The 13,538-nt window shown below is 40.4% G+C and overlaps 1 protein-coding gene across 1 annotated transcript in view; it reads right to left on the minus strand.

The window, feature by feature from the left end:
* pkhd1l1.1 (PKHD1 like 1, tandem duplicate 1) overlaps positions 1-13,538 on the minus strand; it is a 90,246-nt gene that overhangs the window by 9,603 nt on the left and 67,105 nt on the right. Inside the window, exons 58-67 of the mRNA XM_062047134.1 lie at positions 11,674-11,777; positions 11,489-11,609; positions 11,293-11,414; positions 11,140-11,230; positions 4,411-4,559; positions 4,222-4,344; positions 4,044-4,155; positions 1,779-1,895; positions 1,532-1,697; positions 1,235-1,467 (exon numbers count right to left, since the gene is read on the minus strand). Of these exons, the coding sequence (XP_061903118.1) occupies positions 1,235-1,467; positions 1,532-1,697; positions 1,779-1,895; positions 4,044-4,155; positions 4,222-4,344; positions 4,411-4,559; positions 11,140-11,230; positions 11,293-11,414; positions 11,489-11,609; positions 11,674-11,777 (1,338 nt within the window). The remainder of the gene's footprint in view (positions 1-1,234; positions 1,468-1,531; positions 1,698-1,778; positions 1,896-4,043; positions 4,156-4,221; positions 4,345-4,410; positions 4,560-11,139; positions 11,231-11,292; positions 11,415-11,488; positions 11,610-11,673; positions 11,778-13,538) is intronic.

Raw genomic sequence — 13,538 nt, forward strand, 5'->3', positions numbered from 1 at the left:
CCTTCCATCCCTCAGGCTGTACTGCATCAACAAGCCACATCAGTCTGTAAAGGATATCACCACATGGGCTCAGGAACACTTCAGAAACCCACTGTCAGTAACTACAGTTGGTCGCTACATCTGTAAGTGCAAGTTAAAACTCTCCTATGCAAGGCGAAAACTGTTTATCAACAACACCCAGAAACGCCGTTGGCTTCGCTGGGCCTGAGCTCATCTAAGATGGACTGATGCAAAGTGGAAAAGTGTTCTGTGGTCTGACGAGTCCACATTTCAAATTGTTTTTGGAAACTGTGGACGTCGTGTCCTCCGGACCAAAGATGAAAAGAACCATCCGGATTGTTCTAGGCGCAAAGTTAAAAAGCCAGCATGTGTGATGGTGTGGGGGTGTATTAGTGGCCAAGACATGGGTAACTTACACATCTGTGAAGGCACCATTAATGCTGAAAGGTACATACAGGTTTTGGAGCAACATATGTTGCCATCCAAGCAACGTTACCATGGACGCCCCTGCTTATTTCAGCAAGACAATGCCAAGCCACGTGTTACATCAACGTGGCTTCATTGTAAAAGAGTGCGGGTACTAGACTGGCCTGCCTGTAGTCCAGACCTGTCTCCCATTGAAAATGTGTGGTGCATTATGAAGCCTAAAATAGCAGAAGGGAGACCCCCGGACTGTTGAACGACTTAAGCTGTACATCAAGCAAGAATGGGAAATAATTCCACCTGAGAAGCTTCAAAAATGTGTCTCCTCAGTTCCCAAACCTTTACTGAGTGTTGTTAAAAGGAAAGGCCATGTAACACAGTGGTGAACATGCCCTTTCCCGACTACTTTGGCACGTGTTGCAGCCATGAAATTCTAAGTTAATGATTATTTGCAAAAAAAAAATAAAGTTTATGAGTTTGAACATCAAATATGTTGTCTTTGTAGTGCATTCAACTGAATATGGGCTGAAAAGGATTTGCAAATCATTGTATTCCGTTTATATTTACATCTAACACAATTTCCCAACTCATATGGAAACGGGGTTTGTATTTATCTTCCGGTCAAAGGTTACTCTCCAAATGTGTTTCTTTTGTGATTGATGCTGTATTACTGCCTTTCCTAAATGTTTAACCAGAACATTCCTGTTAACATTCAAAATTATTTTGCCCATCCTCTTCAAATCAGTAATTAAAAGACTTTAGCTTTCTCTGGACATTTTTCTTTAGAAACATTCCAACCAGCAATGTTTACCTTTGTGTGGGGCGATCTGCTCCACCGGGATGCGGCTCCCGTTGGGGAAGGTCAGCATGACTTTGGGGATGCGGTAGTCGCCCAGCCCCCTGCTGGGATCCCCTCCCCACTCGTACTCGGACTGCGGCAGCACGGTTCCCACGGAGCCCAAGAAGGAGCCGTCCAAGTCCTTCAGCAAGCTCTTCTTCTTGGCGTCGCACTCCATGTCCACGCAGTCGGCCGGGTTGACTTTGCTGGGGGAACACAGGACGCACACTCAGGAGGAGCGAGCACACCACTTGATGTTGTCGTCTTTACCCCACGTTGGCCCTGTGGATGAACACCTGGGCCTCCTGGGCGCTGTCCACCATCCTCAGGCCCCAAACGTGCACCGGGTGCTGCAAGTCCTCGTTCAAGGGGTTGGTGAGGAACATCACGTTGCTCTCGCCCGAGCAGACGTTCCGGAACCTGACGAATGTGGAATCTGGAGGGGGAGGGGGAGACATTGTTTTTCAGCAAAATCCAAGTCTTGTCGCTCGTCTGGAAAATGCGGTTTTCAACTCACCGGCGACTTTCATCAGGCCCTTGATGGCGTTGTAGTTGTTGTTGGTGTGGTGGGGCTTCTTGGGGGCCGTGTTGTGCTCGGATCCAAACGTCGGCCAGCAGATTCCAGATCTGCCTCCTGGACGGACGAGGATAAAAACCGCGATAAATACAAACCCCAAAAAGCAGTGAAGTTGTCACGTTGTGTAAATGGTAAATAAAAAGAGAATCCAACAAACCATTTTCAACTTATATTCAATTGAATAGACTGCAAAGACAAGATATTTCATGTTCACACTGAGAAACTTTGTTATTTTTGGCAAATATTAGCTCATTTGGAATTTGATGGCTGCAACATGTTTCAAAAAGCTGGCACAAGTGGCAAAAAAGAGTGAGAAAGTTGAGGAATGCTCATCAAAGACTTATTTGGAACATCCCACAGGTGGACAGGCTAATTGGGAACAGGTGGGTGCCATGATTGGGTATAAAAGCAGCTTCCATGAAATGCTCAGTCGTTCACAAACGAGGACGGGGCGAGGGTCACCACTTTGTCAACAAATGCCTGAGCAAATTGTCTAAGACAGGGGTGTCAAACTCATTTTAGATCGGGGGCCACATGGAGAAAAATCTACTCCCAAGTGGGCCAGACTGGTAAAATCCCGGCACGATAACTTCTTTTTTTTTGTTTTCTTTGTTTAAAAATAGAACAAGCACATTCTGAAAATGTACAAATCGTAATGTTTTTGGGGTTTTTTACACTTATGTTGCGGTTAATAGTATTCTATCTTTATTTGTCGTTATTTATACTTTCTGAATAAATGATGTGATAATGTTCATCAGTCAACTCATTGGTGTTAATTTTCAATCTATCAAGATAAAAAATTATATCAAAATCAAATAACAAAATGTTATTTATGTAGTTTGATAATTTTCTTTGACCGGTGCACTAACATCATGTGGTTTATTTTGTACATATGTAGCATCATCTACAAAGAATTGCTATTGCGACATCCAGTGGACACATTTAGAACATTAGTTTCTTTCATTAAAAAATTTCGGGTACGTTTTTATACTTAAAAAAACTCATTCCGTGGGCCGGATAAATCCTATTCGCGGGCCTGATCCGGCCCTCGGGCCGCACGTTTGACACCCCTGGTCTAAGAACAACATTTCTCAAGCAGCTACTGCAAGGAATTTAGGGATTTCACCATCTACGCTCCGTAATATCATCAAAAGGTTCAGAGAATCTGGAGAAATCACTGCACGTAAGCGGCAAGGCTGAAAACCAACATTGAATGCCCGTGACCTTGGATCCCTCAGGCGGTACTGCATCAAAAAGTGACATCAGTGTGTAAAGGATATCACCACGTGAGCTCAGGAACACTTCAGAAAACCACTGTCAGTAACTACAGTTGGTCGCTACATCTGTAAGTGCAAGTTAAAACTCTACTACGCAAAGCCAAAGCCATTTATCATCATTTATCAACAACACCCAGAAACGCCGCCGGCTTCGCTGGGCCCGAGCTCATCTAAGATGGACTGATGCAAAGTGGGAAAGTGTTCTGTGGTCTGACGAGTCCACATTTCAAATTGTTTTTGGAAACTGTAAACGTCGTGTCCTCCGGACCAAAGAGGAAAAGAACCATCTGGATCGTTCTAGGGTCAAAGTGTAAAAGGCAGCATGTGTGATGGTATGGGGGTGTATTAGTGGCCAAGACATGGGTAACTTACACATCTGTGAAGGCGCCATTAATGCTGAAAGGTACATACAGCTTTTGGAGCAACATATGTTGCCATCCAAACAACGTTATCATGGACGCCCCTGCTTATTTCAGCAAGCCACGTGTTACAACAGTGTAGTAAAAGAGTGCGGGTACTAGACTGGCCTGCCTGTAGTCCAGAGCTGTCTCCCATTGAAAATATGAAGGCTAAAATATGAGAAGGGAGACTGTTGATCAACTTAAGCTGTACATCAAGCAAGAATGGGAAAGAATTCCACTTCAAAAATGTGTCTCCTCAGTTCCCAAACCTTTACTGAGTGTTGTTAAAAGGAAAGGCCATGTAACACACTGGTAAAAATGCCCCTGTGACAACTTTTTTGCAATGTGTTGCTGCCATTAAATTCCAAGTTCATGATTATTTGCAAAAAATTACAAGGTTTCTCAGTGTGAACATGAAATATCTTGTCTTTGCAGTCTATTCAATTGAATATAAGTGGAAAAGGATTTGTTGTATTCTCTTTTTATTTACCATTTACACAACGTGCATGCATGGAAGTTTGACCTACCATTGACGGGCCGGGGGGCTCGGTGGTCTTGAGTGATGACCAGGTTGAAGTCGCTGGCCTCCAGCGTGTCAGAACAGTTGAAGTTGGGGCTGCTGCCGACGAGCAAGGCATTCTGGGAAAAGAAATCCGTTAAAGAAGACGGCGAGGGGGGGGGGGGCAAAGAGCGTCCATGTCTCACCTCCACGTGGACCCACTTGTCAGCGTAGGCGTGGCTGAGAGAGGGCGGGGCATAGATGAGCGGCATGATGCCCATGCCGTTGTCCACCAGGGTGACGTTGGCCACCATGACGTTCATGAAGCTCTGCAGCGGCACCACAGGGGTTTGACTCCCGCGCCCTAAAGAGGCGCGTCCAGCAGTTTTTCCTACCTGGAAGTAGACGCCGTAGTCCCAGTTCCTCCAGATGAAGAAGCTCCTGATGAGGGAGCACCCGGGCAGGCCGTCTTTGTTCATGTAGACGCCAAAGAGGCCGCCGTGAGCCTCGTTGTGAGCCCACTGCTCCTTCTCCTGCCAGGAACCTGCACCGCATTCTTCATTTTCATTTGGGCTTTTTCTTCACATGCACAAACATTTCAAGGGCCAAGAAGAGTTTTGTTGAGCAGTAGAATAGTAGACTAGACCAAATGATGAAAAGTAGAGGACCTGGGATGGAACCCTGAGGAACACCACCAGTAAAACTCAAGACCCAGGGGCCAAATCTGCCCTGCCACATCATTCTAGTCCACGACTTCATTCTAATGTGGTCCGTTACATTTTATTGTGGCCCACTACATTTTATTGTGGCCCGCCACTTCATTCTAATGTGGTCCACGACTTCATTCTAATGTGGTCCGCTACATTTAATTGTGGCCCGCCACGTCATTCTAATGTGGTCCACGACTTCATTCTAATGTGGTCCGCTACATTATAGTGGCCCGCCACGTCATTCTAATGTGGTCCACGACTTCATTCTAATGTGGTCCGCTACATTTTATTGTGGCCCGCCACGTCATTCTAATGTGTTTCACGACTTCATTCTAATGTGGTCCGCTACATTTTATTGTGGCCCGCCACATCGTTCTAATGTGGTCCACGACTTCATTCTAATGTGGTCCGCTACATTTTATTGTGGCCCGCCACATCATTCTAATGTGGTCCACGACTTCATTCTAATGTGGTCCGCTACATTTTATTGTGGCCCGCCACATCATTCTAATGTGGTCCACGACTTCATTCTAATGTGGTCCGCTGCATTTTATTGTGGCCCGCCACATCATTCTAATTTGGTCCGTTACATTTTATTGTGGCCCGCCACGTCATTCTAATGTGGTCCACGACTTCATTCTAATGTGGCCCACCACATCATTCTAATGTGGTCCACAACTTCATTCTAATGTGGTCTGCTACATTTAATTGTGGCCCGCCACATCATTCTAATGTGGCCCGCGATATTTTATTGTGGCCCACCACATCATTCTATTGAGGTTCACACCGTCATTTTATGTAGTCTGGCACGTCATTTAAAGTGGTCCATCACCTAATTTTAAGGTGGCCCTACATGTCATTTTATGTAGCCCGCCATGTCATTTAAAGTGGCTCGCCACATTATTTAATGTGGTCAATCACATTATTTTTAAAGTGGCCCTACACGTCATGTAATGTGGCCCATCACATAATTGTATTGTGTAATGCCACCTAATTTTAATTGGGCTCATCCCAAATTTTTTTTTCGTGGCATGCCACATCATTCTATTGAGGTTCACCCCGTCATTTTATATAGCCCGCCACGTTATTCAATGTGGTCCATTGCTTCATTTTAAGGTGGCCCTACACGTCATTTAAAGTGGCTCGCCACATTATTGAACGTGGTCAATCACCTTATTTTTAAATTGGCCCTACACGTCATTTAATGTGGTTCAATGTTTCATTTTTAATGTGGCCCTACACGTCATTTAAAGTGGCTCGCCACATTATTTAATGTGGTCAATCACCTTATTTTTAAGTTGGCCCTACACGTCATTTATCATGGTTCAATGTTTCATTTTTAACGTGGCCCTACACGTCATTTAAAGTGGCTCGCCACATTATTGAACGTGGTCAATCACCTTATTTTTAAATTGGCCCTACACGTCATTTAACGTGGTTCAATGTTTCATTTTTAATGTGGCCCTACACATCATTTAACGTGGCTCGCCACATTATTTAACGTGGTCAATCACCTTATTTTTAAAGTGGCCCTACACGTCATTTAAAGTGGCTCGCCACATTATTTAATGTGGTCAATCACCTTATTTTTAAATTGGCCCTACACGTCATTTAAAGTGGCTCGCCACATTATTTAACGTGGTCAATCACCTTATTTTTAAAGAGGCCCTACACGTCATTTAACGTGGTTCAATGCTTAATTTTTAATGTGGCACTACACATTATTTAATGTGGTCAATCACCTTATTTTTAAAGAGGCCCTACACGTCATTTAATGTGGTTCAATGCTTAATTTTTAATGTGGCACTACACATCATTTAATGTGGCTCGCCACATTATTTAACGTGGTCAATCACCTTATATTTAAAGAGACCCTACACGTCATTTAAAGTGGTTCAATGCTTAATTTTTAAAGTGGCCCTACAAGTCATTTAAAGTGGCTCGCCACGTTATTTAACGTGGTCAATCACCTTATTTTTAAAGTCGCCCTACACGTCATTTAATGTGGTTCAATGCCTAATATTTAATGTGGCACTACACATCATTTAATGTGGCTCGCCACATTATTTAATGTGGTCAATCACCTTGTTTTTAAAGTGGCCCTACACGTCATTTAATGTGGTTCAATGCTTACTTTTTAATGTGGCACTACACATCATTTAAGTGGCTCGCCACATTATTTAACGTTGTCAATCACCTTATTTTTAAAGTGGCCCTACACGTCATTTAAAATGGCTCGCCTCATTATTTAACGTGGTCAATCACCTTAATTTTAATGTGGCCCTACACGTCATTTAACGTGGTCAATCACCTTATTTTTAAAGTGGCCCTACACGTCATTTAAAATGGCTCGCCTCATTATTTAACGTGGTCAATCACCTTATTTTTAAAGTGGCCCTACACGTCATTTAACGTGGTCAATCACCTTATTTTTAAAGTGGCCCTACACGTCATTTAACGTGGTTCAATGTTTTATTTTTAATGTGGCCCTACATGTCATTTAAAGTGGCTCGCCACATTATTTAACGTGGTCAATCACCTTATTTTTAAAGAGGCCCTACACGTCATTTAACGTGGTTCAATGCTTAATTTTTAAAGTGGCACTACACATCATTTAATGTGGCTCACCACATTTTTTAACGTGGTCAATCACCTTATTTTTAAATTGGCCCTACACGTCATTTAAAGTGGCTCGCCACATTATTTAATGTGGTCAATCACCTTATTTTTAAAGAGGCCCTACACGTCATTTAACGTGGTTCAATGCTTAATTTTTAATGTGGCTTAATTTTTAATGTGGCCCTACACATCATTTAATGTGGCTCGCCACATTATTTACCGTGGTCAATCACCTTATTTTTGAAGTGGCCCTGCACGTCATTTAAAGTGGCTCGCCACATTTTTTAACATAGTCAATCACCTTATTTTTAAAGAGGCCCTACACGTCATTTAATGTGGTTCAATGCTTAATTTTTAATGTGGCACTACACACCATTTAAAGTGGCTCGCCACGTTATTTAACGTGGTCAATCACCTTATTTTTAAAGTGGCTCGCCACATTATTTAACGTGGTCAATCACCTTATATTTAAAGAGACCCTACACGTCATTTAAAGTGGTTCAATGCCTAATTTTTAATGTGGCACTACACATCATTTAATGTGGCTCGCCACATTATTTAACTTTGTCAATCACCTTATTTTTAAAGTGGCCCTACACGTCATTTAAAATGCCTCGCCTCATTATTTAACGTGGTCAATCACCTTATTTTTAAAGTGACCCTACACGTCAGTTAACGTGGTCAATCACCTTATTTTTAAATTGGCCCTACACGTCATTTAACGTGGTTCAATGTTTTATTTTTAAAGTGGCCCTACATGTCATTTAAAGTGGCTCGCCACATTATTTAATGTGGTCAATCACCTTATTTTTAACGTGGCCCTACACGTCATTTAATGTGGTTCAATGCTTAATTTTTAATGTGGCACTACACATCATTTAACGTCGCTCGCCACATTATTTAACGTGGTCAATCACCTTATTTTTAAAGAGGCCCTACACGTCATTTAAAGTGGTTCAATGCTTAATTTTTAATGTGGCACTACACATCATTTAACGTCGCTCGCCACATTATTTAACATGGTCAATCACCTTATTTTTAAAGAGGCCCTACACGTCATTTAACGTGGTTCAATGTTTTATTTTTAATGTGGCCCTACATGTCATTTAAAGTGGCTCGCCACATTATTTAACGTGGTCAATCACCTTATTTTTAAAGAGGCCCTACACGTCATTTAACGTGGTTCAATGCTTAATTTTTAATGTGGCCCTACACATCATTTAATGTGGCTCACCACATTTTTTAACGTGGTCAATCACCTTATTTTTAAAGTGGCTCGCCACATTATTTAATGTGGTCAATCACCTTATTTTTAAAGAGGCCCTACACGTCATTTAACGTGGTTCAATGCTTAATTTTTAATGTGGCACTACACATCATTTAATGTGGCTCGCCACATTATTTAACGTGTTCAATCACCTTATTTTTAAAGTGGCCCTACACGTCATTTAAAGTGGCTCGCCACATTATTTAATGTGGTCAATCACCTTATTTTTAAAGATGCCCTACACGTCATTTAAAGTGGTTCAATGCTTAATTTTATGTGGCACTACACATCATTTAAAGTGGCTCGCCACATTATTTAACGTGGTCAATCATCTTATTTTTAAAGTGGCCCTGCACGTCATTTAAAGTGGCTCGCCACATTATTTAACGTGGTCAATCACCTTATTTTTAAAGACGCCCTCCACGTCATTTAATGTGGTTCAATGCTTAATTTTTAATGTGGCCCTAAACATCATTTAACGTGGCTCGCCACATTATTTAATGTGGTCAATCACCTTATTTTCAAAGTGGCCCTACACGTCATTTAAAATGGCTCGCCACATTATTTAACGTGGTCAATCACCTTATTTTTAAAGTGACCCTACACATCATTTAACGTCGCTCGCCACATTATTTAACATGGTCAATCACCTTATTTTTAAAGAGGCCCTACACGTCATTTAAAGTGGTTCAATGCTTAATTTTTAATGTGGCACTACACATCATTTAACGTCGTTCGCCACATTATTTAACGTGGTCAATCACCTTATTTTTAAAGAGGCCCTACACGTCATTTAAAGTGGTTCAATGCTTAATTTTTAATGTGGCACTACACATCATTTAATGTGGCTCGCCACATTATTTAACGTGGTCAATCACCTTATTTTTAAATTGGCCCTAAACGTCATTTAAAGTGGCTCGCCACATTATTTAACGTGGTCAATGACCTTATTTTTAAAGAGGCCCTACACGTCATTTAATGTGGTTCAATGCTTAATTTTTAACGTGGCCCTACACATCATTTAATGTGGTTCGCCACATTATTTAACGTGGTCAATCACCTTATTTTTAAATTGGCCCAACACGTCATTTAAAGTGGCTCGCCACATTATTTAACGTGGTCAATCACCTTATTTTTAAAGTGACCCTACACATCATTTAATGTGGCTCGCCACATTATTTAACGTGGTCAATCACGTTATTTTTAAAGAGGCCCTACACGTCATTTAACGTGGTTCAATGCTTAATTTTTAATGTGGCACTACACATCATTTAATGTGGCTCGCCACATTATTTAACGTGGTCAATCACCTTATATTTAAAGAGACCCTACACGTCATTTAAAGTGGTTCAATGCTTAATATTTAACGTGGCCCTACACATCATTTAAAGTGGCTCGCCACATTATTTAACGTTGTCAATCACCTTATTTTTAAAGTCGCCCTACACGTCATTTAACGTGGTTCAATGCTTAATTTTTAATGTGGCCCTACACATCATTTAATGTGGCTCACCACATTATTTAACGTGGTCAATCACCTTATTTTTAAAGTGGCCCTACACGTCATTTAATGTGGTTCAATGCTTAATTTTTAAAGAGGCACAACACATCATTTAACGTGGCTCGCCACATTATTTAACGTTGTCAATCACCTTATTTTTAAAGTGGCCCTACACGTCATTTAAAATGCCTCGCCTCATTATTTAACGTGGTCAATCACCTTATTTTTAATGTGGCCCTACACGTCATTTAACGTGGTCAATCACCTTATTTTTAAAGTGGCCCTACACGTCATTTAACGTGGTTCAATGTTTTATTTTTAATGTGGCCCTACACATCATTTAATGTGGCTCGCCACATTATTTAACGTGGTCAATCACCTTATTTTTAAAGTGGCCCTACACGTCATTTAACGTGGTTCAATGCTTTATTTTTAATGTGGCACTACACATCATTTAATGTGGCTCGCCACATTATTTAACGTTGTCAATCACCTTATTTTTAAAGTGGCCCTACACGTCATTTAAAATGGCTCGCCTCATTATTTAACGTGGTCAATCACCTTATTTTTAATGTGGCCCTACACGTCATTTAATGTGGTTCAATGCTTAATTTTTAATGTGGCCCTACACATAATTTAATGTGGCTCACCACATTATTTAACGTTGTCAATCACCTTATTTTTAAATTGGCCCTGCACGTCATTTAAAGTGGCTCGCCACATTATTTAACCTGCTCCATCACCTTATTTTTAACGTGTTTGGCCCGCCAAATCATCTTATGTGGCCCGCCAAAACTTTTTAATGTGGCTTTCCAAATCTTGTTATCATCATCTAATGGTCCAAACATTTTGGGGGGTCATCAAAAATAAACAACAAAAACAGCTACAAGGCTATATAAATATTCACCGTTAAAAGTGGCCCTCAATAAAAAATCACATTAGGAAAAAAACTGCCAAAAAGCCGAGGACTGAAAGGGGTGTGCCCTGACGCCTCAGTTATGTAAAAAAGCACCCAAAGGGGCCTCACCTGGACACGGCTCGCCGTCAATGCGGTAGGCCACGCGCTCGTAACCTGCCACGATGTTGTGCTGCAAGACCACGTCTTCTCCCTCGCTCACCTGCCAGAAACAGACGGGTGGTCCGCACTCCGAGCGTGTTCCTGAAAAGTGCGAGGACCTACCTCGATGGCCGCCGTCCAGTCGTAGTTGAAGGGCTCCTCTCGGTCCTGGTAGGACCCCGGCCACAAGGTCATGGTGACCAGGTTCCTCCTCAAGATGTTCGCCCTCCCCCCGACCCTGATGCCTGCACCGCAATCGTGTTAGCGCGCTTGTCGCGGCCAGGACCGGGCGGGGAAAAGAACCAAGGTGCACATTTACCCTCGCCCACCGTGTGGTGGATGACGTTGTCGTCGATGGCCACGCCCTCTGTCCCGAACACGCCGATGGCCGGAGAAAAGCCGCAGTGGAAGGCGCAGCCTTGAAGGTACGACTCGTTGCCCTGAAAACACAACGTTCCCTTTCAACGCCCGTCCAAACTTCTCCGAGGCGCCATTTTCCCCCACCTGGCCCAGGTTGAGGAAGGCCACCGAGTATCGCGGGTCAAAGTCATCGCTCCACCCTTCCTGACCCGACCTGTAGAACTCCACATTCCTGAGTTGCGCCTTCCCTTTGAGAGAAAAAAACAGATGTATTCTTATTCTCTGGCGGACCAGGAGAGTATGAGCTGGGTTCGGAAGCAGAGTTACAACCGTACCACGAGCTACAGTCGCAGAAAGTCCCATCATAATGTGTTAATGAGCAAGGTGTTAAGGTAGAACCAACTCTATGTACTCTATGATAAACGCATGAATATATGACTGGCTGTATGTATGAATGAATTGATTAATACATGTCTGAATTAAAGAGTGTATGAATAAATGATGTGTCAATGTATAAATGATGCATGATTGGATGAATGTACACATTATTGAGAAAATACATGAATGAATGAATGCAGGTGTAAATAAATGTAAAAATGAATGACTGTATAACTAAATGCACGTATAACTAAATAAAAGTATGTATAATGAAAAAAAAAGGAATGAATGTATGAATGACTGCACGTATGAATTAATTAATTAGGGACAAGTGGTAGAAAATGGATGGATGAATGGATAAATATATGTATGTATAACTAAATAAAAGTATGTATGATAAAAACTATATGAATGACTGTATGGATGCCTGCATCCATTAATAAATGAATTAATTAATGTATAAATGAATGGATGAATAATTGAATGACTAAATTTATGAATGAATGAATGAACGAGTGAATTAATGTACAGTATGATTGAGTAAATACATGTATGAATGAACTGACCAGCGAATGAATGTATGATTGAATAAATAAATGTATGAAACAATGAATGTATGAATGAATAAATACAAACATTCATGAATTAATGTATGACTTAATACATTTATGAATGTATACGTGAATGTATGAATGACTTAACAAGCAAATTAATGTATGATTGAATAAATAAATGTATGAATAAATGAACAAACACATGTATGTTTGAATATATAAATACATGTATGAATGAATGAACAAACACATGTATAATTGAATATATAAATGTATGAATGAATGGATTTATGAATGAATGTATAAATGTATGAATGAATTAACGAGCAAAATAATGTATGATTCAATAAATAAATAAATGTATGAATGAATGAACGAACAAATGAATATATGATTGAATGTATGAATGAATCCATGCATGAATGATTAAATAAATGTAGGATTTCATGAATGAATAAATATAGGATGTATGGATGAATGAATGAGTGAATGTGGCTTAATTTTTAACGTGGCCCTACACATCATTTAACGTGGCTCGCCACATTATTTACCGTGGTCAATCACCTTATTTTTGAAGTGGCCCTGCACGTCATTTAAAGTGGCTCGCCACATTATATATTATATATTATTATTATTATTATTATATATATTATTTATAATTGAGTAAATAAATGTATGAATGAGTAAATAAATGTATGAATGAACAAACAAATGAATGTATGATTGAATATATAAATGTGTGAATGTATGGATGAATGAATTTATGAATGAATGACTGCATAAATAAATGTATGAATGAGTAAATAAATGTATGAATGAACAAACAAATGAATGTATGATTGAATATATAAATGTGTGAATGTATGGATGAATGAATTTATGAATGAATGACTGCATAAATAAACAAATGTATGATTGAATAAATAAATAAATGTAAGAATGAAGTAAACCAATGAATATATGATTAAATATATAAATGTATGAATGAATGACTAAATATATGAATGAATGGATGTATAAATGTGTGAATGAATAAACAAGCGAATAAATGTATGAATGAATAAATACACGTATGAA

This window comes from Entelurus aequoreus, linkage group LG05, assembly GCF_033978785.1.
Source record: "Entelurus aequoreus isolate RoL-2023_Sb linkage group LG05, RoL_Eaeq_v1.1, whole genome shotgun sequence".
Classification (NCBI taxonomy): Eukaryota; Metazoa; Chordata; class Actinopteri; order Syngnathiformes; family Syngnathidae; genus Entelurus; species Entelurus aequoreus.